The 27,460-nt window shown below is 33.9% G+C and overlaps 2 protein-coding genes across 8 annotated transcripts in view; one reads left to right on the forward strand and one right to left on the reverse strand.

The window, feature by feature from the left end:
• LOC111057578 overlaps positions 1–18,519 on the reverse strand; it is a 70,485-nt gene extending 51,966 nt beyond the window's left edge. For 2 of the 3 annotated variants that reach the window (XM_039430731.1, XM_039430729.1), the window contains exons 1-7: positions 18,160–18,519; positions 14,768–15,101; positions 13,657–13,786; positions 7,842–7,930; positions 5,659–5,799; positions 5,274–5,338; positions 4,192–4,282 (exon numbers count right to left, since the gene is read on the reverse strand). In XM_039430731.1, the coding sequence (XP_039286665.1) occupies positions 4,192–4,282; positions 5,274–5,338; positions 5,659–5,799; positions 7,842–7,930; positions 13,657–13,786; positions 14,768–15,101; positions 18,160–18,250 (941 nt within the window). In that variant the 5' untranslated portion in view covers positions 18,251–18,519. The remainder of the gene's footprint in view (positions 1–4,191; positions 4,283–5,273; positions 5,339–5,658; positions 5,800–7,841; positions 7,931–13,656; positions 13,787–14,767; positions 15,102–18,159) is intronic. The other variant, XM_039430730.1, reaches the window with a different exon arrangement.
• Positions 18,520–19,201: 682 nt separating this feature from the next.
• LOC111053509 (E3 ubiquitin-protein ligase RFWD3-like) overlaps positions 19,202–27,460 on the forward strand; it is a 136,662-nt gene continuing 128,403 nt past the window's right edge. For 3 of the 5 annotated variants that reach the window (XM_039430742.1, XM_039430741.1, XM_039430743.1), the window contains exon 1: positions 19,216–19,415. The gene's annotated coding sequence lies outside the window, so the exon portion shown is untranslated. Of the gene's footprint in view, positions 19,416–27,460 lie in introns of all 5 variants that reach the window. The other 2 variants (XM_039430739.1, XM_039430738.1) reach the window with 1 other exon arrangement.

Raw genomic sequence — 27,460 nt, forward strand, 5'->3', positions numbered from 1 at the left:
ACATAGCTTATTATTTTGCTGGTGATTCTGTATAAGGACTACTGTATAAAGACTGTATATACTAAGCACTAAGACCAGTTTTTATGACTTTGTCAATACATGTAGCCTATTTATCAACGACAATAAAAACATTTGATTTATAAAGCTGTGTCCACACTGAACAAATGTTCGACATACATATTCGGCAAACATGTTTGTTGAGGAGCTCAGGGACAAACATTAAAAAAAAGTTTAGACAATCATTGTTTGTCAAACAAAAATTACTGTATTTCCAAACATTTTCAGTTTTGACAGCTGTAAAACATAAAACCTGTTCTTCCCACTTACAAATATTTTGGTGACGCGTCCACAATGGCCACGGGCAAACATTGTTTGTCAAACATAATAAAATTTGCCCAAACTTTTTCCACAAACATGTTTGTCAAACATTTGTTCAGTATGGAAACGTCTTAAGAGAGTCAATAAAATTCAACAAAGCCAATGAGTACAATATAAAGTTGAATAACGTCCAAAGTACAACAATAATAAATAAGAGAACATATTTAGGCTAACGAACACACTAACAGACGGACGTATGCAGGAAGGAGGAAAAAGTCCTCACCACTTGTTTGAATACTGCAGCGCTCACAGACGTTCGTCTGTCTGCATATGGCTGGTGTCTGCTCACGTCTGCATGCAAAAGTTTGATTTTTTCTCAGTCCGTCTGTTACTGTGTACGATCGCCTTTCAAGTTATTTCAGTTAACTTAGTTGTTTGCGAGTAACAAACAATACTTTACCTGTTCGCAAACGTATTACTGGTGACATTTTAAAGTTCTTCGATTTAAATACTGTCAAGAAACCAAAATTTGAAAAATTCTTACACATTTTTGCATTTTGATATATGAACGCCAAAAGTTGAAATGTTGAAGGAGATCCATTATTTCCGAATTGGTTGCAAATAAATTCATGAAATTTCGAGGATACAATTATATCATGACATACATGTTCTCTCAAAATATCAATTTTCGGATATTTTATTCCATTAAGAGAAAATAACAAAGTTTGAAACATTTTTTTAAAACCAATCAAAACGTCCTTCCGTGAATCAGAATCCGTAGTTTCGTTGAATACACCGTATTTGATTGAGGCCAGCGTACACAGCAACAGACAGACGAAGGTAACATCCCTCTCCAAGGATGCTGAATCACAATTACCCAAGCCATTATCGAATGTTGCACATATATCTGTATTTCTGCGTTTTTCTGCTCTCGTCTGCATTCAAACATTTGATTTTTCCTCCGTCTTTCTGCATACGGATGTTTGTTGCTGTGTCCGTTCGCCTTCACAATACAATTACATACTGGCAGGTAACCCGTGCTCCGGAAGAGTCCATTTTAAAACTTGACGTAATGAAATCTTGAAGAATTAAAAATAGCCCTTAGCCATCCTCGGTTAATTAAGTAGGCAAGATTTCAAGTTAATCAGTCCAGTAGTTCAGACGTGATGATACGTCAAACATAATTTTCCTATCCCGTACGTGATTAAGGCTGGCTTCTACCAAAATTTGATATTTTCTAAAGGTGCGTACAAATATATACGCGCCGCGAACATGAGCAATTCACTTTTAATCAGCTGACTATATCTGTATTTTTACAGAAACAGTATAAGATATAGATATAAAACGCTTGGCATCAGCTGATTAAAAGTGAATTGCTCATGTTCGCGGCGCGTAAATCTGTACGCACCTTTAGAGATCATCAACATCATCATTATGGCGAGTTCTGAGAGGGATTGGAGCCAGCAAAAAGAGGCAGCCACCGACCGTTGGTCACTCACTCGACGCTCTCAATGACTTTTTCACTGATATCCCTGTAGGTTTGGACCAAGCGCGTGCTTACTATAATTCCTTACCAAAAATCCATTTAAATGAAGACTTCTACTTTTCTAGAGTTACTGAGCAGGAGGTTTTTTCTGGCTATTATAAGAATAAAAAGTAATGCTATTGGAGCTGATAGTATCCCTTTCAAGTTCTTGAAAATCCTTCTTCCCATGATTCTCCCTTTCCTAACCAATCTAATTAACACCTCACTATTGACTTCAGTTTTCCCTGAAGACTGGAAACGCTCTATTGTTATTCCTCTCAACAAAATTCCTAACCCTCTCACACCCTCAGTTTATAGACCTATTAGATTATTGCCTGTCCTGTCAAAGGTACTGGAGATTATTGCTCACTCTCAAATGAGTCTGTACATTCATAGCTCTGGTTTGGTTAGTGATTTTCAGTCGGGGTTCCGTGGTGGTCTCAGTACCACCTCGGCTCTGCTGAGAGTTGCTGATGTTATCCGTGGGGCTATGGATGGTAGACAATTAACTGTTCTAGTATTAATTGATTTTAGTAAGGCCTTTGACTCCATTTTCCACCCCACCCTCTTGTATTAACTTCGTAAATTGGGGTTTTCAAACACCACTGTACCATGGGTAAGGTCTTACTTGCAGGGTCGGTGTCAGAGTGTGAGAGTGGAGGGTATCTCTTCTCAGTGGCGCACTGTGGATAGAGGAGTGCCTCAAGGGTCGGTCTTGGTTCCTCTGCTGTTCAGCATATAAATAAACGACGACTAGTTCTTTACTAACCACCAGATATCATCTATATGCTGATGACCTGCTAATCTATAAACACTGCAATAAAAAGGATTTCAACACGGCAGTAGAGGAAATCAATGATGAGTTAGGACTTGATTGGGCCGGTAATAATGACCTTAAGTTGAACAAGACAAAGTCAAAGGCAATCGTGGTTGGTTATTTGAGACTACTGAACACACTTGATTTGTCAGATGGACCGTATATTACAATCAATGTCGTACAATTAGAGTACAGCTCAGACGTGAAAAACTTGGGACTCACTATGACTAAGACCTTGGACTGAACAAACCATGTGACGTTGACATGCAATAGGGTGATTGCTGGGATCAAGACGTTGAAGAAGATTTCGGACTTCATTCCTTTTTCAGCAAAGGTTATGTGGTGAAGACCTTGATTTTCCCGGTTTTCAAATACTGCGATATTGTAACTACTGGCATGACTGTTCAACTACTACAGAGGATGCAGCATGCACATAGCTACTGTGTCCGCTTCATCTTCAACCTCAGACGTGACGACCATGAAGCTACATGAATGTAGGTCATTTCATGCGGTTCTATTTCTGCATAAAGTGTTCAAAACTCAGACACCCAAGTACTTAGCTGAAGACTTTCACTTCTTGATTGGTCGGGGTGGTACCCGGCATGGTTCACATTTGCTGGCTGTCCCAATTCATAGGACAGTCATGTTTAACAAGTCCTTTCTTGTGACGGCTTGTGGAACTCATTGCCTGTTGAGTTGAATCGAATTGAGGAACCTCGCCGGTTTGGCGCGGCTGTTTTCAAGTGGAACAGGGGTGGTGTGGGTGGCTGAACCTAGCACAGGGTTCTTTGGCGAGTTTTCTTTCTTTTTCTTCTATTTCTCAAAACAATTCAATTTCTATTAGGCTATTTCTCTTTCTTCCTCTTCTTTTACTTTTTCTTCTTCTACTTCTTCTTTTGTAACATTGTATTATTTGTCAGTTTTTAATTTCTATTCATATCTTAATTATAATTTAGGTTTTTATTTTTTTTCTCCATTGATTATTTTGTATTTCAATAATATTTATTAACCTTGTTTGTAATATTGTATACATATTTTCTCTCAATTTGATTTGTTTAATCAAGTAATTATTCAGTATTGATAAAGGCAGCGATTCTATTCTATAAGCCAGTTCTTTCCTTTATTATGGTATAGATGATACAGTTATTGCAAAAGAAGATTTTTTTACTGGAGGCGGCATTGCTTGTATTGGCAACATTCCGACAAATAACCTTTGAGAATTGCAGAGCATGCGCCACGAACACGCGCATTTCACTTTTCATCAGCTGATGTTACGCTTATTAAATCGGTATCTTACTGTTTCTGTACAGATACAGATATAATAGAAATAGCATCCGCTGATGAAAAGTGAAATGCGCGTGAGTGTAGCGCATAAGACCTGAAGCACCTGAAAATGCTTGAAGTTTCCATCAGGTTCTTGAAAAGCATTATAACGTGCTACGCATCAACTACGCATAAAATAAAATACGCATTAAAATAAAGGCAGAAATCCAAATCAATAACTTATCACCTACAGAAGCATTCTACTCACCTAAATATCCTGCTAAATATCTTCGATGCCTTATTCTTGTTTTTATTAGTTGTCTTCAACATGGTGTCTATTATATGATTGGACGAATTATCTGAAAATCAGAAAAACATAATCACTAGATTAACTTAACACAACACTCAACTAACACAACTCACATCATCATCAACATAAACCCATACCTCTTATTTGGTGAATTTTTAAAATCCCAAAATGAGTTTTTCTCTCAATTTAAGTCTATTATTGTTTAGTTCTTAGTTGTATTGTATTTAGAAGTTGTTAGAAGAATATGGTTTTGAATAGTGCTTCCATCATGAAGATTTATCTTATCCTTCTATCTTTTAACATATCTTTCGAATATAGCCTACACATTTTTTCTGTTAAACTTGTTTGAAGAGGCAGTTGTGAGTTTCAAGTATTGCCTCTAAAGAGTTATTAATGAATAAAATGAAGAAGAGATTCACTTTTGCTTATCATATCAGATCCCATTTGCACCAATATTCACTATATTATTTTCTTATAGATTCAAGTAAAATATAAACGATAATAATCAAATCGAAAAAAAATATTAATAAATTATTATGGTATTAAACTAGATTCTATTCTTGGATCAAATGAAGCTCATGGTTTCTTGTGATTTAATCATAAGCATTTAATTTTTTCAGTCTTTCTTCCAACTACTTTCTTGTGCCACTGTTCTTTAGCTCTGTCTGAATTATTCATTATTTGTATTGGTTATGATTTGTGATAACTAATATATTTTGGCGCATATAAGGTATTTTATGTCCATTTGTATAGTTGGAATCTACGTCCATATCTTTTTTTTAGTTTATAATAATATTTATTCATGCATATACTTGATTTTCATTACAAGTTTCTGTAGATTTTCTTGACTACTATCAGTCATGTCGACTTTTTCCCCTCTAATGGCTAGAGAGTTGTAGTTTTCACACAATTTCACAAGTATTTTCTATAATTTATAAAAATTAATTGTAATATTGAGTTTTGAGGACCAGGAAGATGATTCTTAGTCAGTATGATGTAAGTAAAATTTTGAATGAAATTAAACCTTACGATATACTCACCTAAATATGTGTACAAAGATGAAGTCAACATCGACACAAGTTTTTCTCTCTGCCCTTCAGCAATCCTAGAACACATAAGTTATTCATTTCCTTTATATTTCAAAAAGGCAACTGAAACCAGGCTTTGCAAGCCACAGTGAAGAATATTAACAAATGATTATCAAATGTATAGACAAAAGAAATTATTAAGACTGAATATTCAAGATAGATTGAAATCCTCTAGGGAATGGAACAATATTTCTCTTACACGAAAAAAATTAATTTGACAATTTTTAAAATATTGTTGCAAACAATAGAATAATAATTTATATTTGTACGATAATAATTTGAATGAAACTATTTCATTTAAACGATAATACGAGATAGTATTTAAACTTTTACTAACCCGATATAAGAGTTACTGTCATTGTCATCTGTCCACCAGTCTCCAGTAGACGTTTTTATTTTATGAATTTTCTTCAAATGATTTTTCAGAATGGCTTCCGTTCTAAAAGACTTTCCTTCACATTTTTTACATAAATATATTCTGAAAAATTATGAAATGAATGTCAGAACACAACAGGCTACTACAGAAAATTAAATAATTAGCAATATGCAAAGTGCCACCATTTGACTAGTGCCTAGGCAATAGAGAAAGTAATGAATAAGATGTTCTGAAACAAGTTCAATATCAATTAGCTTATCTCTTTCTTGACTTTCGAACAATAATGTTTTTACTTTCTAGTTTGATATAATTTAAGAAGTAACGTTCTATATTCTTTATAATCACAGAGCTTGATTCTTTTCAATCAATGCTTAATATTCATATAATGTAGTAGTATAAAATCAAATTCGAAAACTTTCAAAGACCAGATATTGGGACCACAAAAAAATTTGAATATAAAAATCTTCAAGTTCTCTAGATATTATCTCAATGTATGATATGTATGATAATATATGAGCATATTTATATGTTCATATATGTTTGTCATGCATTTATATGATATACATGTTTTGTATTTTATACATAAGAAAAAACACTTTATAAATATGTAACAAGCATGAATATTGACTCATATTTGGTAGCTCAGCATTTCTAATAGTACCTATAATCTCTATTGAAGTGAATACTTAGTGTATATTGAGTATAGGTATATTTTAGTCACTTTAGTGTATCAAGGGTTTATTATTTTTAATCGATTGCATCTCAAGGGATATATCACTAGTCCATCAAGCCATTTGATCTCTCCAACTGTAGAAAGCTCCAAACAAGTTAAGGCACCAAATAAAAGATAAAAATGTATCTGCAACACTAATAACGTATTATACGAGGTTCAATAATGTGTGATCCATGGATGTTTGCTACTTTAGCTGGTGAATTATTCGGTCCTGCTTATTGTTATGGATATGGATTAAAAAATCTGTATAATCAACTCCTTGCTGCTCATTGAAAAAAGTTTTTGAATAAATTTTACTTTACAGGATCAGTAGATAACATCACATAAATCATAACAGGAGAAGAAGCAATAGTGATTCGACATGAAACATCAAAATGTTATACCTCAAATAATCAACTTTATTCATAACATAACTAGATTGTTGCATTATCCATGAATTGAAAGAGGCCAAGAAAAACTAGGCGGAGAAGAGTGAAAGAAGTATGTATCAAATTATTAGTTTCTTTAGTTTGAAAAATGCAATGTTAACAGTCAATTAGAGAGGACGAGAAGAGAATAATACACTTAAAAATGAGTAGAAAGAAAAAATTCACAAACATTTTATAAAAACGATAAATACATAAAAAATTATGTAGAAATCGAGTTCGAAAAGGGTTTATATAAAGTAAACGAAGATTAAAGAGAAAGAAGTAATAGAAGAAAATTTTAGACAAATTTGAATAATGAAAGAGAACATAAGGAAGAGAAGATATCACTTGAGAATAAGAGGAAATGGGACAATAAAAAAATAATAATATTGTGAATTCGCAATATTTAAAGGAAAGAAAAAGGGAATGGAGAGCACATTGAAAACCAACAAAGAAGGAAAACATTAGTTGCAATAAATGTAAAGAATAAGAAATAATAGATGTAGAAGAAAGAAAATATGTTCAAGTTAAACATTCAAAAGAGAATTAAAGTAAACAGTAGACACAGAAGTAAAATGTAGTAGCAAATCAATATGGCGGTACAAAACAATTCAAGAAAGGAAATAAGCGGAAATTAATAATTCAACGAAATTAAGGATTACTTGAGATCTTGATGTGAAATTTATTTATACAGAATTGATTCTGATAGAGAAAATGAATAATTTCAATAGCTCCATAGCTACATGAGCTGATTACTTCTATGAGCTAATTTCAAATTAAGACTGACGAATTGTACTCAAGACCGGATCAGACACGCAAACCTATGGTCCGATTTCAACTTATTATCAAAACCTAACCACGTAAAATGCAGATAGATTAGGAAATTTAATTGTGATTCCAAATTAGGATTTTGATTTTTAGGTTGAGATTGGAAGCAAAGTTTGAGCGTCCGGACTGAACTAAAGATTTTTTTGTAAAACAAGAGTTATCTATTGATTTCTTACTTCGCAGTGGTAATTTCCAAATCAATAATCATCGCCAACAGATCTGACACCTTATTCAGATAATTATGACGTTCCTTGTCAGAATTGAACTGTAAAAGAAGAAGAACTGAAAATCTGACAGACATTAGTTGAGTGAACATGTTTTGTGAAATATCTGCCAACAAGAATGACAAAGCTGTTAAAAATGGGAAAAATAAGTTACATTGTTTCATTTTTCTTTATAAGACAAGACATTTTCATGGATGGTCGTTGATTTACAAACTGAAAATGGAGATAATTCCAATGATAAATGTTTCGAGGGTAATATCCTCACAAGTGGTATTACACTCGTGCATACGCATCATAAGAACATACATTGTAAAATGAAAATTAAAAATTCATTAATGTAATATATGATATTATAACAATAATATAATATAAGATGCTCTTATTAAGAATATACTCTTATTACTTTTCAAATTATTTCTCAATATTTCAAAGAAGTCGAAGCTCACAATCGAATATTAAATTCAGTTTGAAATGGAAAATTCCTATTCACGGGCTTGAGTGTTTTTATCATCATGTTGACAGATATTGACAGCATGCATGACACAACAAATATTTTTTTTAACCTGGATATTGAAGTTACTCTTACAGCTTCCTTGGATTGGCTCATCATACTTCAATAGAGTGTTTCCTTCGAAGATTGGTAAATCGAGTAACGCTGAAATAACTGACAAGATACTGATTTGTGTTTTATCAAATGAATGAATAAATAAATAATATTAATAGATTGTTTTCTGGAAGCACTGATAAAAATAAAATAAAGTCGTGCGTTCTTGTTATAACCAATAAGACTTCTAACCATCACCAAATGAATGAAAAAGTAATTCCAAAAATGATATGACATGAGAAGATTCAGGAATTAATAATAATGATCTGCCAAATAGGAGCATGCAAATTCACTTTTGTTCAGATTGATATTTTCCCAAAAACATATTATTTTTTGCTAGATCAAGCAAAGAAATTTAAAAATCGATATTTACCATCATTCCAATAACACAGTAGACACTACCAACCCCAGCTGGAATGTATTCTCAGCTATTACCCTCAAAAACATTCTAGTTTTTATTGCTAGAAAATAGATCAAGTAGGAAAAACATTTAACCTTTGTTTTCAAAATTTAATATTCTACTTATTCAAATATAACCTGAAAGGTGTTCAATAGTGATTTGGATCGGGAATATTCCCAGTGGGGAGGAACTTATGATTTGGGATTATTTCAGGAAACATTTCCGAGGCCAAGAAATTTTGGGAATTCATGGGAACTTGAGGGAATTTATAAAATTGTTCTAAAAATGATTGAAATTGATCAATCTCACTTATATTTTACATTAATATAATCAATAAATCATCATTCTATTTGCTATTGATCAATATCAGCCACATTTTACATTAATAACTAGTAGTTCTGCGAACAGTAGACCTCGCTCATGAATACAACTCTCAAACTAATGAGAAGGGCCATTAAGAAAGTACAATATATTGTGAAAATTTAGCCATGTCATCTATTATTTTCTCCATTGAAAGTGCTAGAGATATAGTTTCCAGGGACACCGGACTTATTACAATATTAACATATATTACAACTTTTCTAAAAATTAATTATAAAAAATCAGGCAACTGACGAAAAATGGAATATGCAGTAGGCAATTTAGACGATGAATCGTCTCACAGACGATATTGAAACGGAAAATGATTCTAAATAAGATGGGTTTGTTGGTGACAATGACAGGAGGTTGCTAATGATGTTTTTCATGAAAAGTAGATTTAATGTTATGGCTTATGCTATGCAGAATGTTAATGCTCACAACTCGGTTTCCGATCTCATACTAAAAGGAAAACAAAAGCTAACTTAGCTATGATGCCTCCAGCCGGCTCCGTAGGTCTAGAAACTATTCATCTATGAAACAGGGGAATTTCGTGTTGAAAAGGGAAGAAATAGTGCAATCAAGTGAGAAGTTTTCTTCAATTAATAAATACAGTATGATTTGGACCGGCTCAGACGTTCTCAAGGTTCACCGCTGACAACAGCTATCTTGTTTTCTGAGGTCTGAGTGGAACAGAGAAGGGAAATGAATAAGTAGTGTGACAACAAACCCTGCTCACTAAAGCTACTACAGTATTCAGTTTTGAAAAGGCAAATAAACCGCGGTTTGCATTCTTACTGCCTGGTTATCCAGTGCATATGTCTCTTATAAAAATAGATCGATAGCGATAGCATTCCTTCATAATCGATACCATTCATTCAATATATTTTAGAGTGGCACATTTTCTATTCTAAAAAAATGAGTCAATTTTTTTACTTATATTTATTGTGGACAAGATTTTCACTCAACATATTGTAAATTCAATGATCTTTCATTTTGAAAAGAATAAAAATTGTTGTATATTGCAAGATAACGGCGCTATATACGAAAAAGTAGCTTTCTGGATGGAGGTTGGTCTGCGGTTTTTCAAAGTACAAAACAACCAGAGGTCTTATCAAAAATCGTTACACATACGTTTCTGCGCCTTGTTTCAAAGTACTTGTATACCAAATTTCATCCAAATCGGACAATAACTGCCGATCGAGTCGAAACATAGACCTCAGCTTCGCTTCGGTCAATAATCAATATCATCATTCTTTGAGCCTGTTTTTGCTCACTCACTGTCTTTTGAATACTCGTATAGTCCAGTCACTGAGATATTAAACAGGGTAGAGTTTGAAACATAATTTTTGACCCCGCAGCTCTTTTAAGGATAGTAAGGGGGTAAACATATCAAAAGTCCTCACTCCTACCCCCTGTGCTAAGGTGGTAGGGGTGGTTTGAAAGTGTCATATTTTGTTTTTTTGCATATATATCGAACAATATGCGCTTTTCTGAAATTTTTGTTTAAAATAATTAAAGCTCACAAATTAGCCTACAAGTTTACTTCCCAACATTTCTCCATATCTCTCATAGTTTTCTAGGTATGAGTTCTCGAAGGTATCACATTTTGAAGAAAAATCCTTCAGACTCAGATTTTTTCATATTTTTGGTCTCATAACTTTTTAACGATTAATTAAAAAATCTGTGCTATTCGTGAGCTCATAAATTATTCTCTCCAATTTCATCTATATTCTCATTATTTTATGCATCTCCCTACGATTGTTGCAGCCGTTATAGTGTTGAGCGTAAAATCTTCAGTTCAACAACAATAGATCAATTGACAGAGAAATTGGGAGGGAATGTTTGGAACACAATATTTGACTTCGCAGCTTTGTTTGAACTAGTTAGAAGGTGAACATATCAAAAGTCCTCATCCTACCCCTTAAGCTTAAGGGATGAGGGTGGTTTAAAAGTTGAATTTTATCATTCCTGGCTGACACGCATGTAACTGGGAAACAATGCATTTCAGCGATATGGCTAACTGAACAAAAATGTAGCTAGATAAATTTCCTACTTGTTTTGTACAGTAGTTTTTTGTGATATCTTCTTTACTTTTCACTTTAGTTTTATATTCACTTTTAAAAGTGTAAAGTTTTTGAAAAGACAGGTTTTCTTCCAACATTTTGCACTTTAAGGGATTATTACTCAACAACGATGCATCGAAAAATAAGTACTGAACGTTGAGTTGCAGAGCATTCCGTTCTCTTCAATTTAATGTATTATTTCATCATTTTATGCTTTTATAACAGCTTTAGTGTTGAGTGTGCTAGGAGTGAGGACTAACATATCAATGTTTACACCCACACTATCCACACTATAAGGACTGCGAGGTCAAAAATTGGGTTCCAAACGTTTCCCTCTATACCTTTCTTTGAGCATTCGTTGCCTGGACTAGTATCTTATTGCAAGTTAAATGAGCCTTAAAGACTCTTGAAAGGTTGTGAGCTGTGGAATTATTTTCTTTTAAATATTGAATAAAACTCGAGTATGCTCTTGTTTTAGTTTAGCCTATTCTGCTGTATTTATAATTTTTGGATTTATATTCTACTCTAATAGGGGTTCAATTATTTTTGTGCAGAGAAATTGAATAAAATCATGCAATGAAAGTCAAATTACACTCAATACTTTGTTGACTTTGTTTACCTGATTTACAGGCATTTATTAGTATGTAAACATATCTTATTCAACTTAAAAGACATGAAAGTAGCATGATAATAGTGGTGCAATTGAATGATTTGGAAAATTTTATTGAGTGCTCATTTCTCCTTTAACCTTTCATGAAAATCATCAGTCTATGAACTTCAAATTACTATTTTCTTTAAAACTTATTACAATAATAAGTTAATAACATAATCCTTTTGTATAACAGGTGATTGAGACCTTATGTAACAAAAAACGTATTTTTCGGTCATTTTAGATGGAAGAAATAATAATTTCCTCAAGTTCCCATAAATTCCCGGTAATTTATAATTTTTGGGAATATTCCCCTTAAATTCCCTGGGAATATTTCCTTGATCTTAAATTCCCAGGAATTTTACATCACTAGTGTTCAATATATCTTTTGAAATGTTTAAACCCTTAATTGAACGATAAAAAACATGCAAACGCATGAGGTTGATCATGCACCATAACTACAAAATTAGAAACCGATAATAAGGATGATTAGAATTAACCCATTCATATTTATCAACATTTCTAGAACTATAGAAACTACCCGAAATAAGAATGATATACATATTATAGTAACTACAATAACTTTCGTGAATGTTTATTATAATTTGGATCAGAAGATTTCCAGAAATAATATTTCTATTATTAACACCCATTTATATATACAGAGTGAGTCATATCTATGGGAACCCTTCAATAAATTGGAGACTGTTGAAGATATAATACTGTAACTTTCAGGATAAGTTACTGGTCAAATAATCTACCTTTTGACGTACGGTACAACTGAATTTCAACCCCTCATAAGGGGGTGACTTAGGGGTTTTAACTCAAATATTTTAAATGTAAACACACATTGTATGATACATTATTTAAAAGACCTTTTTAAAACAAGAAAGATGGCATCGATAAAAATGTTCTATGATACTTGTATCCAAAATGGCGACTGATTGGAATTTTAGTTTTTAAGGAAATGAGGGGTTGTAACTCAAACAGTAACTCATCATTTTATAGGCCTTTCCAAATCAAGAAATATGACATCAATGAAAATGTTCTAAGAATACTTTTATCTAGAATGGCGGTTGATTGAAGTTTTAGTTTTTAAAGAAATGATTGATAAATGTTCAATCAGCATCCATTTTGGATAAAAGTATCATAGAACATTTTTTTTATGTCATCTTTCTCGTTTTGAAAAGGCCTTTAAAACTATGTATCACACAATGGGTGTTAACATTCGAAATATTTGAGTTACAACCCCTCATTTCCTTAAAAACTAAAACTTAAATCAGCCGCTATTTTGGATTACAAGAACCATAGAACATTTTTATCCATGCCATCTTTCTTGTTTTAAAAAGGACTTTAAAATGATGTACCACACAATGGGTGTTTACATTTATAATATTGTTACAACCCCTAAGTCACGCCCCTGATGAAGGGGTGAAATTCATTTGTACGTCAAAAGGTAGAGTATCTGACCAATAGCTTATCCTGAAAGTTACAGTATTATATCTACAACAGTCTCCAACTTATTGAAGGGTTCCCATACATATGACTCACTCTGTATATAGAACAATGCGGATGAAAGTTGCTAATCATCCAGAATATAAATATTATCTATCAATAAGTAGCCTAAATACTGGAGCAGGAAGCTCCCTGGTTCTTTAAATTTTGAGACAATGGTTTATAAGATGCCTTACCTTTGTATTTACCTTTCTCAAGTCAGAATACAGCAGATGCATTTGGGACACAATATCTGTGAGGAACGGCTTAACAATGAAAACTTTATTAGGTTTAGTTAGACACTTCTTGTCGATTGTCTGGAGGAACCTGTGAAAATAATAGAAAGCATTATAGTAATTAAATTATAGAGATTTATGTGGATCAAAAGTATATTATCTAGGTTAATTATTACATAGGCCTACATAAAAAGTTTTTTCCAAGAGCAATGCATCATTTCTAATGCCGGAAAAATAAACCACTGAATCAACCTTCTCAAATATCCAATATCTGATAACTGCTTACTGGGGTATCTCCAAGGGATTAGGAACATTGATCCTCATTCTTTAGATTTGGATTCCATCTTCTCTAGGAGACATTAAACAAAATAAATCTTTATCCTTCATTTTCAAACTTTTCATTTTTATTTAATTTTTTATTAGGAAATATCTCGGATTACAAATGACAGTAGCCTAAATGATAATATACAATGACATACAAAATATCGGACATTCATTGGTCGTTGTGACACTTGCCGATTGTCGGCTAACAATATGTGTGTGTGTCGTGACGGCCGACGACGACCATAGTCAAAGATCGAAAAAAACACTATTTTCACTAAAACTAAAAAATTAATTGAACATTTTACCTTGTTTATCTCAGACTTTTGTGGTTCACCTCAATTCTTCCTAACTACTGGAGGTAGTTACGGTTGAGGGAATGCGTTTATTCTATTTTCAGCTCATTATTCATGAAACTTATATGATTAATTAATCCTATTTATTAACAATCTAGAAGCTTCAGTGTGAGTGAATTCCTCTCAAAGAACTGCATTTCAGATAAAATTTTTGATCATTTATAAATTGATAACAAACCATTTCTGGGCCAATGCTTACATGAACTTTTTCATTATTATGTGAAAGTAACTAACTTTTTCATTATTATGTGAAAGTAACCAATCAGAGAAGAACCGCAGGTTTACCTAAAACTCTCTGTACAATAAAAATTGTATATCGTACTTGGAAAATACATCAATAATATTTTTAGTAAATAATTGGAGATGTTTCTTGATGAAGAAACTATACAACTTACTCGATAATAGAGTTCAGTATGCCACTAATTCGGCCAACAGTTAGTAACCTTCTTCTCTTGAGAATCAAATCCTTAATGTGACCTGTGATCATCTCCAAAGTGTTGACAGTCTCCTTGAAAGCTTCATCGCCCTCGAAACACTTATCTAGCTGATTCTGTTTTTGCTTTTTCTTATTTTTCTCTTTCTTCTTTGCATTTTTCGACTTGTTCTTTTGCACTTTCTTCTGATCAAGTTTCTCTTTCACATTGAACTTGGCAATTTGAGGTTTCATCGACGGCAGGGGACTCACTTTGGCGCAATTCACGCTGCACAACTGAACTCCAGCTGCGCCCACTGTAACAAAACATTCAATCTTTAGTAACATAGATTTAAAATTTTGAAAGATTTTACAGACAAAAAAAATTATATAAAATTAATGAGACTTTTACATAACTGATGGAAAACCACTGTGTAAACATTGCACTGGACCAAATTTAATAATTTTGGTATTGAAACAAATTTTAGTAGCTCTATAGGTAAAAGTTTTTTTTTCATGAGTTTTTTATTTTGTATTCATTTTTATTTCATAAAAATTTACTTCTAGATGGAAATTTTAAATACTCAAGTGAAAATGAATAGTGGCGTTATCATTTTGACTCCGATTCTGAGCTCACGGGGAATTTATTCAATTGATTAGATAATTCAAGTCAGAACGGAAATAGAACAACGAACTAATGTGGTATGGTGATCAAATGTAAAACTATTAACCACACTTTTTCAATCATAATATTAGAAATCAACAGTCCCCTTGAATATGTTCACTTCAGTATTAATCCAGTCACTATGCTATACATTGGTACTTGCAATTTATATTAAAGTTATGATTGACTAAATTGTTTAGATAGGCTTATTGAATTGAATTGAATTGAAAATTTCTTTATTCATCAAAATGCACAAAATACATCTGAACAGTGTCAAATTACAAAAATAAAATTATTAATATCGTCACAAAATCATCCTTTACACATACAGAAGTCAAAAATTCTGATAAAAAACAAGATTCTAAAATCTTACAGTCAAATTGACATACTCCTGCAAAGAGTATAGAGATAGTCCCACCAAATATTCCTTTAATTTTTTTTGTAGGTATTCAACCTCCTCTATTTCTTTCAACTCTCTAGGAAGTATATTGAAAAATTTTCTCCCCATAAAAAGTGTTTTTTTCTTAAAGAAATTCAATCTATGCCTCTCCTTACATAAGATAGATATTGCTACATACATAGATATTGTTTGGATACACAAGTCCAGAACAGATTTTTTCAAAAATGCAATTTGCAATTTTTGCAAAATTTTCAGGTGCTGAATACAGGATGACCAAAATAATTATTGTTGAGTCCATATTTTCATACACAAAAAATGTCAATTTCTATATTCAAAGCTGCGTAGGCCTATCTTGTGAAATATGTTTGGAGTTAAATATCTTGTAAAATGTTGGAGTTTGGTTTCAATTCTAACAAAAATAATTCAAAATTTTTAGGCATAGTTATTCAAAATAATCTTAAATGGGAGTCACATATAAATTTGTTGCATGGCAGGCTGTCAAGAGGTATATTTTCTACTTAATCGTTTGAAATTTACTGTCGATTCTAATGTGTTAAAAACTGTTTATTTTGCATAGTCATTTAGCTTCTAAGAGTGTTAATGCCTGGTGAAATGATACTAATGTTACAAAACTGTTTGTTTTGCAAAAGCGAGCCGTTAGAATTATTGCTGGTGTTCCTAGTCGGTCTCATTGCAAACCATTTTTCAAGCAGTATAAAATTTTGACAATTCATGCTATTTATGCGCTGGAATGTTTGTTATAGGCCTATATTGAGAAAAACTTAGCCTGTCTTGCTTTGAATAGCTCTGTTTATAGCCATCAAACAAGAAATGCCTCTTAACTCAGACTGAATCAGTGTAGGCCTAATTATTCCTATACATTGAACTGTGTTATTGAATTTGGTACAAGACTTTATAATTACCTGCCAGATAGTCTTAAGGTAGACGATTTTGAATGTTTTCAAAGTAAAATAAAAAGCTATCTTGTTGAAAAATGTCCTTATAACAGGAATGAATTATTTTTGAATATGTGATGTGTATCTTTTATAGATATTTTATATTTTATTATGTTGATCTCATTTTCTAGGCTATGTATTGTTCTCATATTTTTATATTTTATTATACTATGTTTCTATGACTTTGTTATACATTGTATCAATGTTCACACAATAAAATAATTTGAATTTGAATACTTTTGAAATACTATGAAAAAGTTTATCTTCTTCTCATACCAAATAAATTGACAATACTTTTGATTCCAATAGTATTTGAAAGTTACAATCAATTGAATAATGGGGATTCAAATTTTTGTAATTTTACTGTTAATCAAGAGTCTCAGAAACAAATCTGATGGGTAGGCTACTTCATAGAAACTCATGTTTAGTTCCAAATTGTAGAGAATTTTATCCTCTACGCGCTCAGTTGCCTAATTAAGTCCTTAGGGTTAATTGGTCGCCTACGAACAAACTCAGTAGTTAGGCTATATATACTATTACTGAAGTTGGAATTTTCTTTCGACATTCTAAATACTATACAGTTGTAAAAAAGTCTAATTATTATGTAGGCGCTATATAAATATAATGTAAGATATCTGATAACTAAACACTGCTTGTAATGGGGTTCTTAAAAATGAAAAATTATTATTCAACATGGGCCTATATAAAAATATAACTATTCAAGAAACAAAGTGAAAAAGTTTATTAAACTTGAACCGATTTTGATAAAACTTAGCCTTTAGCCTATATAAAATGTGGGAGATGAAAAAATAGTAACTTAGTACCTACTGATAAATTAATAAACATTGCCAATTTATTTATATTGAACCAGAAAGTATTTCATAACAGTTTAAAAACATGTATGACTAACCCGTTCCGATTGTTTACCGTACGTTTACTATGTACACCACACGATTTAAGCTTTAAGTCTCATATTGAGAAAGATTAAAAACTAAACAAGACTCAAAATTAAGTGGAATAATTTTAGTTGAAAAACTTAAAATTGATAGGAATTTGAAAGAATTCTGATTTATATTGTACCAATCTAAGTTTCACCTTCAGGAAGTAGGCCTTCTAAAAAAAAATATATTGACGAGTAATAATTACGTGATCATAACATTAAACTGCAATATAACTCAAATATGATAAACATTAAGAAAAAACTAGATAATCTGTAAGTTGAAAATATTTCAGCATATCGTTATATTTTGCAGCAAATAATTGTCTTCTGCTTTTGTATCAAAAACATTGGGCTACCTAGTTGGCATAACTAATAATTAAAATAATGAAATAAAAATTTTACAAATCAAACTTACAAGAGTCGAAGCTTTCACGAGAAGTTCCCAAATAATTTTCTGCATTTCCCTGTGTGCTAGACACTATATTTTCCTGAGTAAATGCCATCATGTTTGTATAATCACATTATTCACTTTCACAACAAATAAAACTCCATTTACTAGAGTTGACTTGTTTAGACGTAAATTCTAAAAAAATATAAAGTAATGTTCATTTTACTAAGATAAACCATGAATCAATTGATACTCTGAAAATATTTACAATGATTGGAGTTTAAATACATCAAAAATATTACAATAAAACACTTAAATAATATTATTCCGACATGAAACGACACCCAGCAGACGCCATTTTCATTTTCATTTTGGTACTATTATCCACTGGCCACTGCCACCGCCTCATCAGCGTTTTTCTTTCATGTTCAATTCGAAAGGAAAAGAATAATCAAGAAGATTCAACAAAATATACTTCAATTTTCAATGTTTGATGATCAGAAAAGCTGAAGGATTATTATTCTTGATTATTTTTAGTACTATTCTATGTCATCATTGCAACAAAATATATATATAGATTATTGAGCCTATTGTTGAATTTTTGAATGCAGTTGGTCAGCCTTTCGTTGGTTTGAAAAATATCGCGTTGACAAACAGTCGACTTTAAAATATTGATCTTTCTACTTTGATACTTGATTATGAATTATTATTATTTTGATAATAAAAATTGTTGATTATTCTTTGACTATCGATCTTTTTATGATGAATTTATTTGTATTCCCACTGATAAAATTATTATTGACCCTGAAAAATCTATTGCTAAAAATTCCAGTTGGAAAACCAAGCCACAGAATGTCTATTCTGTGACCAAGCTATCCATCCATTTTCATAACATACTTACAAAAAGCTTTAGCCAAAATAATTTGACCAGAAAATAATTAGCGAAAATACTGCAATTATCACAATAATATTATACTGGAAAACTTCCGTAGGTAAATCGACTATGATAGTTGAAGAGTATCGATAGATTTGAATTGATGTGAAATATCGATATTCCATTATTGCCCAATATTCATTGCCCAGAATGCCCACTGCCCAATCGGCCAGTCGTGAACTCGTCAATTATACAAAATTTCAAATCTTGCACTTGGATATTGGATAGTTGGATTGGATTACTACAAAATACAAAAGTTCAATATAGAACCAAACAAAATCTTCATTCTAATTATCTATTAGGCTACTCATTATTCACTTCCAACTAAAAGGTTTATTTAATCTACAAGGTAAGATCATTGTAGTAATTTAATGTTCCTTTAAATGACTATAGGTAAGCCTATGTTGTTTTTAAAATATTAATATTAAGCTTCTTTTATAATTGTATGATAATCTATCACAACTCTGCATCTGCGGTCAATATCTTATTAAATTACAAACTATAATAATTTTATTCATTGGCTCCTTATCCATTTTTAGGTTATCTCATCATTCGTTATTTTATTCAATGTGATTTGGCTTTGGGCTAGGTTTTCTGTAATTTTTCAATTCTCGCGAAAAATTGTTCTCGCGGAATCTAGCATTGGGACCTACATAGATCGATAGAGGAGGTCAAGACGAGATCAACTATTTGTTGTCGATTTCCAAGGATTGGGTGAAAACATTGCGGAAAGTTCAAAATTTTTATATCAATATTTATTTTTTATAATTTTCTTATGGCTAGGTTTTAAAATGGTGCAATCTTATGTACCGGTATAATTTGACGAGGAATCCAATGAAACCGGTTTCAGGTTTTTAACTCCTGTAGTTTTTGTGATATTGCAAAAAATGTGCAGAAAAGTGCAAATTTTTTTCGCCACACTGCACAGAAAGCAGCTGTTTTCCAGCCCCTACGTAGATCTGAAAGACCTTGTTTGCAGACGACTCTCGTCTGACGCTAGAAAATGGTTTCTTTCCGGCCTAGACCGGAAAACGTACTCTTTCTAGCCGCTAACATGGAAGTCTGTAGTTAATAAGCCATCTGCTAGATCGGGCGAGTGTCAACATTCTTGATCTGAAGTTGCAATTATTTCAGTTCGAGTTTCGAATTAAACTAATTCAGCATTCGCTTCGTAACCATTTTTATTCAATTATTTATTGTAGATTAGCGCATTCCGAATTTTCAAAAAGAATTTTGAAGATGACGACGCCCGTGATATTCCAAGTAAAATTTTAAAAGAATCTGAAATCCTGACTGCAAATCTTCTACCACTAAAATCAAGAGATAGGTACGATAACTTTAGAGTATTCTTTATTTATTTTGTCAGCAATACCTGTAGTGTGGCGAAAAATATCGTTTGCACCACGGGCAAAAATGTTTTTCCGGCTCTCAATCTTTTCTAGTCCTCGGCCTACGGCCTCGGACTTGAAAACCGATTTCAAGCCGGAAAAATCTCATTTTCTGCTCTAGGTGCGAAATATATTATGCTTTAAAAGAGGTAAACCTGTTTTCATGGTGATTAATTGGTATTTTAAACTATTGGATTTAGTAAAATCATGAATTCTAAAGAAAAAATGTTCAGTCACTTGATAGCCTAAAGTCAAAATTGTTCGAGATATTTGGGAAAATAAAAAAAAATTGCACACTCAATACTTTTCAATTTTCATACTTAACCATTTTTCTACTAATTTTAGTGACTATCGAATTGGCTAAATCTCATTTGGATTTTTGGAGGGAATCTATTGAAATAGATTTGAGGTTAGAAACTTTTATAAATTATCAAGATATTTGGAAAAAATGCAAGAAAATGTAGTATTTTAGCTTTAGAAGAGTTCAATATGCTTGCATAGGCATAGTGCAGACCGATATCAAAGATCACATTCTATTCAGCTTCAATGCAAATCAGAAGCTTTAAAAGATTGTAAAAATAATTAAATCAAACAAAGCTTTTCGTAACCTAAGCTTTTCCTAATCTAAGCTTTTCTTAACCTAAGCTTTTCCCGACCCTAGCTTCTCCAATCCCAAGCTTACCCCCATCTAAGCTTTTCCTAACCTAGGCTTTTCCTGATCCAAGCTTCACCTAGTCTAAGCTTTCCCCAACCTAATCTTTTCCCAACCTAAGTTTTTCCCAACCTAAGCTTGTCCTGATTCAAGCTTCTCCTAACCTAAGGTTTTTCCTAATATAAGCTTTTCTCTAATCTAAGCTTTTCTTAACCTGAGGTTTTCCTAACCAAAGTTTTTTCCTAATCCAAGTTTTTTCCTAACCTAAGCTTTCCCTAACCTAGGCTTTTCCTGACCATAGCTTCACCTAGTCTAAGCTTTCCCCAACCTAATCTTTTCCCAACCTAAGCTTTTCCTAACCCAAGCTTTCCCAGACCCTAACTAGTATGGTAACGTTTTTTAACACACTAACAATAATAATATTAATAAATCAACAGTAATAAAAACAGGACAACAACAATAATATTCTTTATGTCTATAGATGCGTTATCAAGTGTCAAACATTCTACAAACTCATTAACACTATAGACACAAAGCTCACACAACATATCTTTCATGCATTTTTTAAAACTGCTCATATTTAATGCTCTGACTTCCGTTGGCAACAAGTTATAAATTTTCTTACCAAATTCAAGAAAACTGTTCATGCAGAGTTAGTTGTAAGTTACATTGACTTCTATGCAACAATGTCTTCTGGCGTGTCCCATAATTGTGAATGTAATTATTTGTCTGCATTTCATGCATGTAACTTTTTACATACAACAGACACTCAAGAATAAAAAGAGATGGAACCGTCAGTATTTTTAGCTCTCTGATCAAAGGTTTACAATGAATTCTACAGTAGCTCTCACAGCTCTTTTTTGTAAAATCATGAGCTTTTTCATTTCAGACGAGTGCCCCCAAACCACTATGCCATATGACAGATGACTTTCCTATGACAAATGACTTTGCTAACCTATGCTTTTCCTGATCAAAGCTTCTCTTAACCTAAGCTTTCCCTAATCTAAGCTTTTCCTAACCTAAGATTTTCTTAGGTAGCAAATAATGGAGTTGTAATATTTTTATTTGCCCAAATATCTTGATCAATTTTGAGTTTAGGCTATCAAGTGACTGAATTTTTTTCTTTAGAATGTATTATTCTACTAAATCCAATTGTTTTAAATACCTATCAATCACCATGAAAACAGGTTAACATCTTTTGAAGCCAAAATTTGTACTTTTTTGCTCTTTTTTCTGCAATATCTCAAAAACTACGGAAGTTATGAACCTAAAAACGGTTTCAGTGGATTTCTCATCAAATTTTACATAAGATTGCACTAGTTTGAAACCTATTGTAGCCATAAAAAAATAATAACAAATAAAAATTGATATAAACATTTTGAACTTTCCGCCATGTTTTTTGACCCAATCCTTGGAAATCGACAACAATGTTATACATGGTTGATCTCGTCTTGACCTCCTCTATCGATCTATGTAGGTCCCAATGCTAGATTCCGCGGCCCATATACTAATGTGCAGCCCAAGAATCAACTTATTTTACACAGACTATAGTTTAGTTCTTGAAACCTTTCACAATCTTGACCAAATTCATTCGGGTTCTTCTCTTCCACTTGATAAGCTTACGGTTGTAAAAAGGGACTACTTCAACTGCTGGGATTGCTTTTACTATTGACAGACTGGACAAAAGATTCGTTGAACTTGTCTCGACCTGTATTCTTTGTTAGCAGATGTCGTTTATTTTTGTATTTGTTGATAACAAACCATGCTGCTTTGCAAGGGTTTGATGCTTGGCTTTCAGTCCTTTCAATATTTGATTTCTTGGTATCAGATACTTTCTTATGGTAGATATTTATCAGTCTGGGATAGATTCTGTAGTGACTTCTCTTCAGTTCCTCGGTTGTAGCAGATCTGTATAAGTTGTTAGCAATAATGACAAGAGTTTTAATTTTGGGTAAACTCAGCTGTATACCATGAATCACTGACCTTATTCTTTGAATAATTTTTCTCCATGCATGGAGGTTTTTTTGATCTTGATTGGAAGAAATCATCAAAAACACTGATAAATTTGTTGAAAAACTGACCAAATGCCACCACCTCAGGTTCATTGCTGCCAGGATAACTCCAATTAACTCTTTCCAATGCTCCAGCGAAAATTGGAAGGTTGGACTCATCAATTTTATACCTTATAACTTCTTCTTCATCCATTACTCACACTTGTGGGATCGATGGCGTCCTTTCACAATATAAGTCAAAAACACTCATTTATCAAGATGGCAGCGATCAAGATGAAGCACACTTAGTTAACATCTAAGGCCTTGCTCTTTGACTTACTGGCAAGTTAGTATTTGAAACAGTTAATCGTTTAAAAATTCCTGTACATCATAATAAGCCCTGGCTCTTGAAAAACCAGTCACAACCCTCTCGAACTTGCTGGTATCCAACTGCTTCACTCCTGCAGGTAGCCTGTTGAAGTAGCGGAGAGCTGCACTCCTGTAGCATACCCGCGATCTCTGGAGGCGCACCCTGGGTATGTCAAACAGCACTCGATGTCTGGTGTTATGGTGATGTACATCAGTCCGAGTCAACAGATTTTGTTGATTCTTCTCGATATACATGAGGCAGAGAAGAAGTTAGTGACTACTCTTAGGATAGCCTAACAAAAATGGGCTTGCAATGTGCATGATGTTCGCTTGCAGTTATAATCCTAGCAGCCCGGTTTTGCAGCTTAAGTATGTCTACAACCTTTTCTGAATGACCCCAAATGAGTAGACCATACGAGATATGGCAGTGGAAAAGTGCATGATACACCATGACCAGATATGCCTCTGTCACCTGTCCCCTCAGCTTGAGCAACAGAAAACTGATTCGGGACAGTCTTCTAGTCACCTGTTGGATGTGGCTTACCCAGCTGAGTTTCGAATCCAATACAAAGCCCAACAGCTTCACAGGCTCCTGATCTTGAGGCAGACTTCCTGACAAGCTGCATATGATGTTTTGCATCTTGCTCTCGTTCAGTTGGAAGCGATTGACCTGGAACCATGAATTTGAAGACCGCAGATGCTCTGCTGACATCTCCAACAACCGCTGAAGGTCAATGCCAGATGACAGCAATGATGTATCATCAGCGAAGAGAAGAGTTGAGCCATTATTGTCCAGGTCATTTATCATTATGATAAACAGGATTGACCCCAATCAGGATTGAACCCTGAGGTACCCAAAAATTCACAGGGAGTGGACAGGAAGCAGCTCCTACCAATGACACCACCTGTGTTCTCCCAGTCTGATATGACTCCAAGATGTTTAGAGCAGAATCCACAACACCATAATAACGAAACTTTTTGATAAGTCAACACAGTCAAAATCTCTGCTCAAGTCACACAAGGTCAGTGCAAGGGACTCACCATCCTCGAACACTGAACCAATTCGCTCAGCCACTCGATTTACTGCATCAACAGTTGACCTCCCTCTGCGAAAACCGAACTGCATACTTGAGAAAAGGTTATTTATCTCAAAGAACTTCTCAAGTTGAGGCTTGATGACTGCTTCAGCCACCTTTCCAAAGATTGGAGTTATGGTTATTGGCCTGAAGCTGTTCAAGCTCCGGTGATCACCATTCTTGTACACAGGAACGGTTCTTGATGTCTTCAGAAAGTCAGGAAAGATGGCAGATCTCAGGCAGTTATCAACTGCTGCAGTAAGAGGTTCTGCAATAGCATCCACAACCTCACGTAGCATGAAAATGAACATTTCATACATGTCAGGGCTCCGGGATGGCTTGAAAGAGCGGACAATCTTAATCAGGGCAGGCGGAGTGATGGGGCGGAAGAAATACAGACGAGCAGCACTGGTGGAACTCATGCAGCCAGCAGCGCAACTGGATCACTATCAATTGCAAGGTCTATAAATACAGGTCATGACACTCGTGTTCCTTATGGAGCGGCCATTATGTGGGGTCTTTATGGCGATACATTTGAAATATTCCAATTTTCTCATAACAAAGTCATGCATTATGCTTTTTAAAAACAATATTCAGTTCCTAGTTGGAATCTAAATATTAGATTATCATGTGGGAAGAATTTATTTTACAATTCGAAGCCAAGCAATATTCCTTGAACAATATAACACAATAACACATCATGTTGTTCAATCTATAATGATAACAGCTAATAAATTTGAAAATTGGTGAACTAGAACCCCATAAAATGGTGATGCGATGCATCACGGGATCGTGTCATGACCTGTATTTATAGACCTTGATCAACTGTAGGCAGATCTCGCACAATGCTATTTACTGACTCGATGAAAAAAATTTTAATTCACCAGGACTTGCAAAATCAAGCTGTCTCCTTGGCAAGGACTGATGTGAGTCTATGACATCCCATGCCGCCTTACAGCGATTTGGTGCATTGTCAATCCTTGCAGCCGTTGCCAGCTTTCCAGCCTGCTCAATAATATGCTTCTTATAGATGGACTTAACACGTCGGTATCTCTCCATGTCACCAGCACTGCCACCAGCACACCTATCCTTAAAAACAAACATAAGTCCCTTCAGCCTGGAAAGATTATCACGTGTCTAGGTTTCACTAACCTTGATAAGGATTTTATGGATGTTCCTTCCAGCCGGCTAGCTTCAGAAGGCGTGTGGTCGAGGCCGGGAGGTGAGGGTTGTACAGCTTGGGGTTCTCTCCACCACAAACGACTCTCATTACCCGGTTGAAAAATACGCGGACGGGTGCCCTTATTTCTCCCCTGAGAAGACATCTTAAGGGTTTGTGGTATTTTCTTTTATGGGAAGGGAAAGGCCGAAAAACTCCACTGCTTTACAGCCGAGGTCGTTCCCCTGCCTAGGGGTATGGGGTATAGGGGTATTTCTTTTATAGATGGGAAAAAGGCCAAAAAACTCCACTGCTTTACAGCCGAGGTCGTTCCCCTGCCTAGGGGTATAGGGTATAGGGGTAAAGGTATAGGGTTAAGGGTATGAGGGTAAGGGTTTAGGGGAAAGTAAATTGTTATAAAAAATGGTGGAATCAAGGAATAGACGTATGCTCACCCTAAAGTACTCAAGGTCCCGAAAAGTACCACTTGGCAGTGACTGGGTGCTATGACCACCCTTCTCGCACTAGGGTCGGCCGTCTGCTGTACCGCCGCGTCCGTCACGAGTGTCGCGACTCAAAGTCCGCTTCCGCTTTCCTCTTCGAAGAGACGGATCAGCACTACTCAAAATTCCACAAGCAATTAAGCCGACTGATTTCCAGGATTGGATATCAGCCACAACCCGATCACCAGTTTAAAAGAGAGTTTCAACAGAGTCTCCTATCACGAGAGGAGCTCAAATCTCACTATAATACTCCTTATTCAATAATTCCTAAGGTTCTTTTCATCAGCTGATATCTCAAGAAATGAAGAAAGAGTGGGGATGCTTATCATAAACACTCCTTTGTTTTAGATCAAACTCCGAGATTGCCATGCGTTTTGACTCTCTCTCTCCTTCGTCAAAAAACACTTTGTGACAAGATCATCACTATACCACTCTTGATGACTTCTCATACAGCTCTGTCTCTTCTGTGGTTACTGAGAGCAATAAGTTTTGAGTTTTTCAGGGAAAAAGAAGTTAAATCTCTCCTGAAAATAGTTGAAAAAAGTCTCAAACAAGCTGGAGTCACCAGCCCTATTTTCCTATCCTAGCCCTATTAATCTGGGATATCCTTTACTGCTTCACACAGGCTGGAGACTTCCATGACAAGAGCATAATGGTCGGCTACAACAGGATCCTCCACAGCTATGCTTTAGTCCCATGAGTCCAAGGTAGTAGCAATTGTATCAAGACATGCATCTCTTCGTGTTGGAGCTCGACTGCCAATAAACATGCCAAAGGATTTCAATAAAATGCTGAAACGATTTTCAGTGGCACTATATATTCTTCTAGGTATATTATAATCTCCACACATTATATGGCACTAGAACTGGCTAATAGAGCTAAGACATGATACTTGTAGTTATCCCACTGGAAACCTGATGAGTCGTGGTCGTCACTCTGTAGATACTCTTCTACCGAGTAGTATTAGTTTCACTCATATGACTAATGACATGTCAGTATTACTGAATCTAAATTATTATATAATTACTATACAGTATATTGTCAAGTGAAAATAATAAAAAATGCATGATTATACATAGAATGCCTTAATATATACAGAATAATATTGTTTATAATGTTTATATCTATTCTACTTAATTAAAATTGTGAAATGGAGTATAAGGTTTCTTAAATTAGAAATTTTCTGACTGCTTTTTTAAAAATAATTACCGAATTTATATCTCTAATGGCTGCTGATAGTTTATTATAATATCTCA

The sequence above is a fragment of the Nilaparvata lugens genome, chromosome 6 (assembly GCF_014356525.2).
Source record: "Nilaparvata lugens isolate BPH chromosome 6, ASM1435652v1, whole genome shotgun sequence".
Classification (NCBI taxonomy): domain Eukaryota; kingdom Metazoa; phylum Arthropoda; class Insecta; order Hemiptera; family Delphacidae; genus Nilaparvata; species Nilaparvata lugens.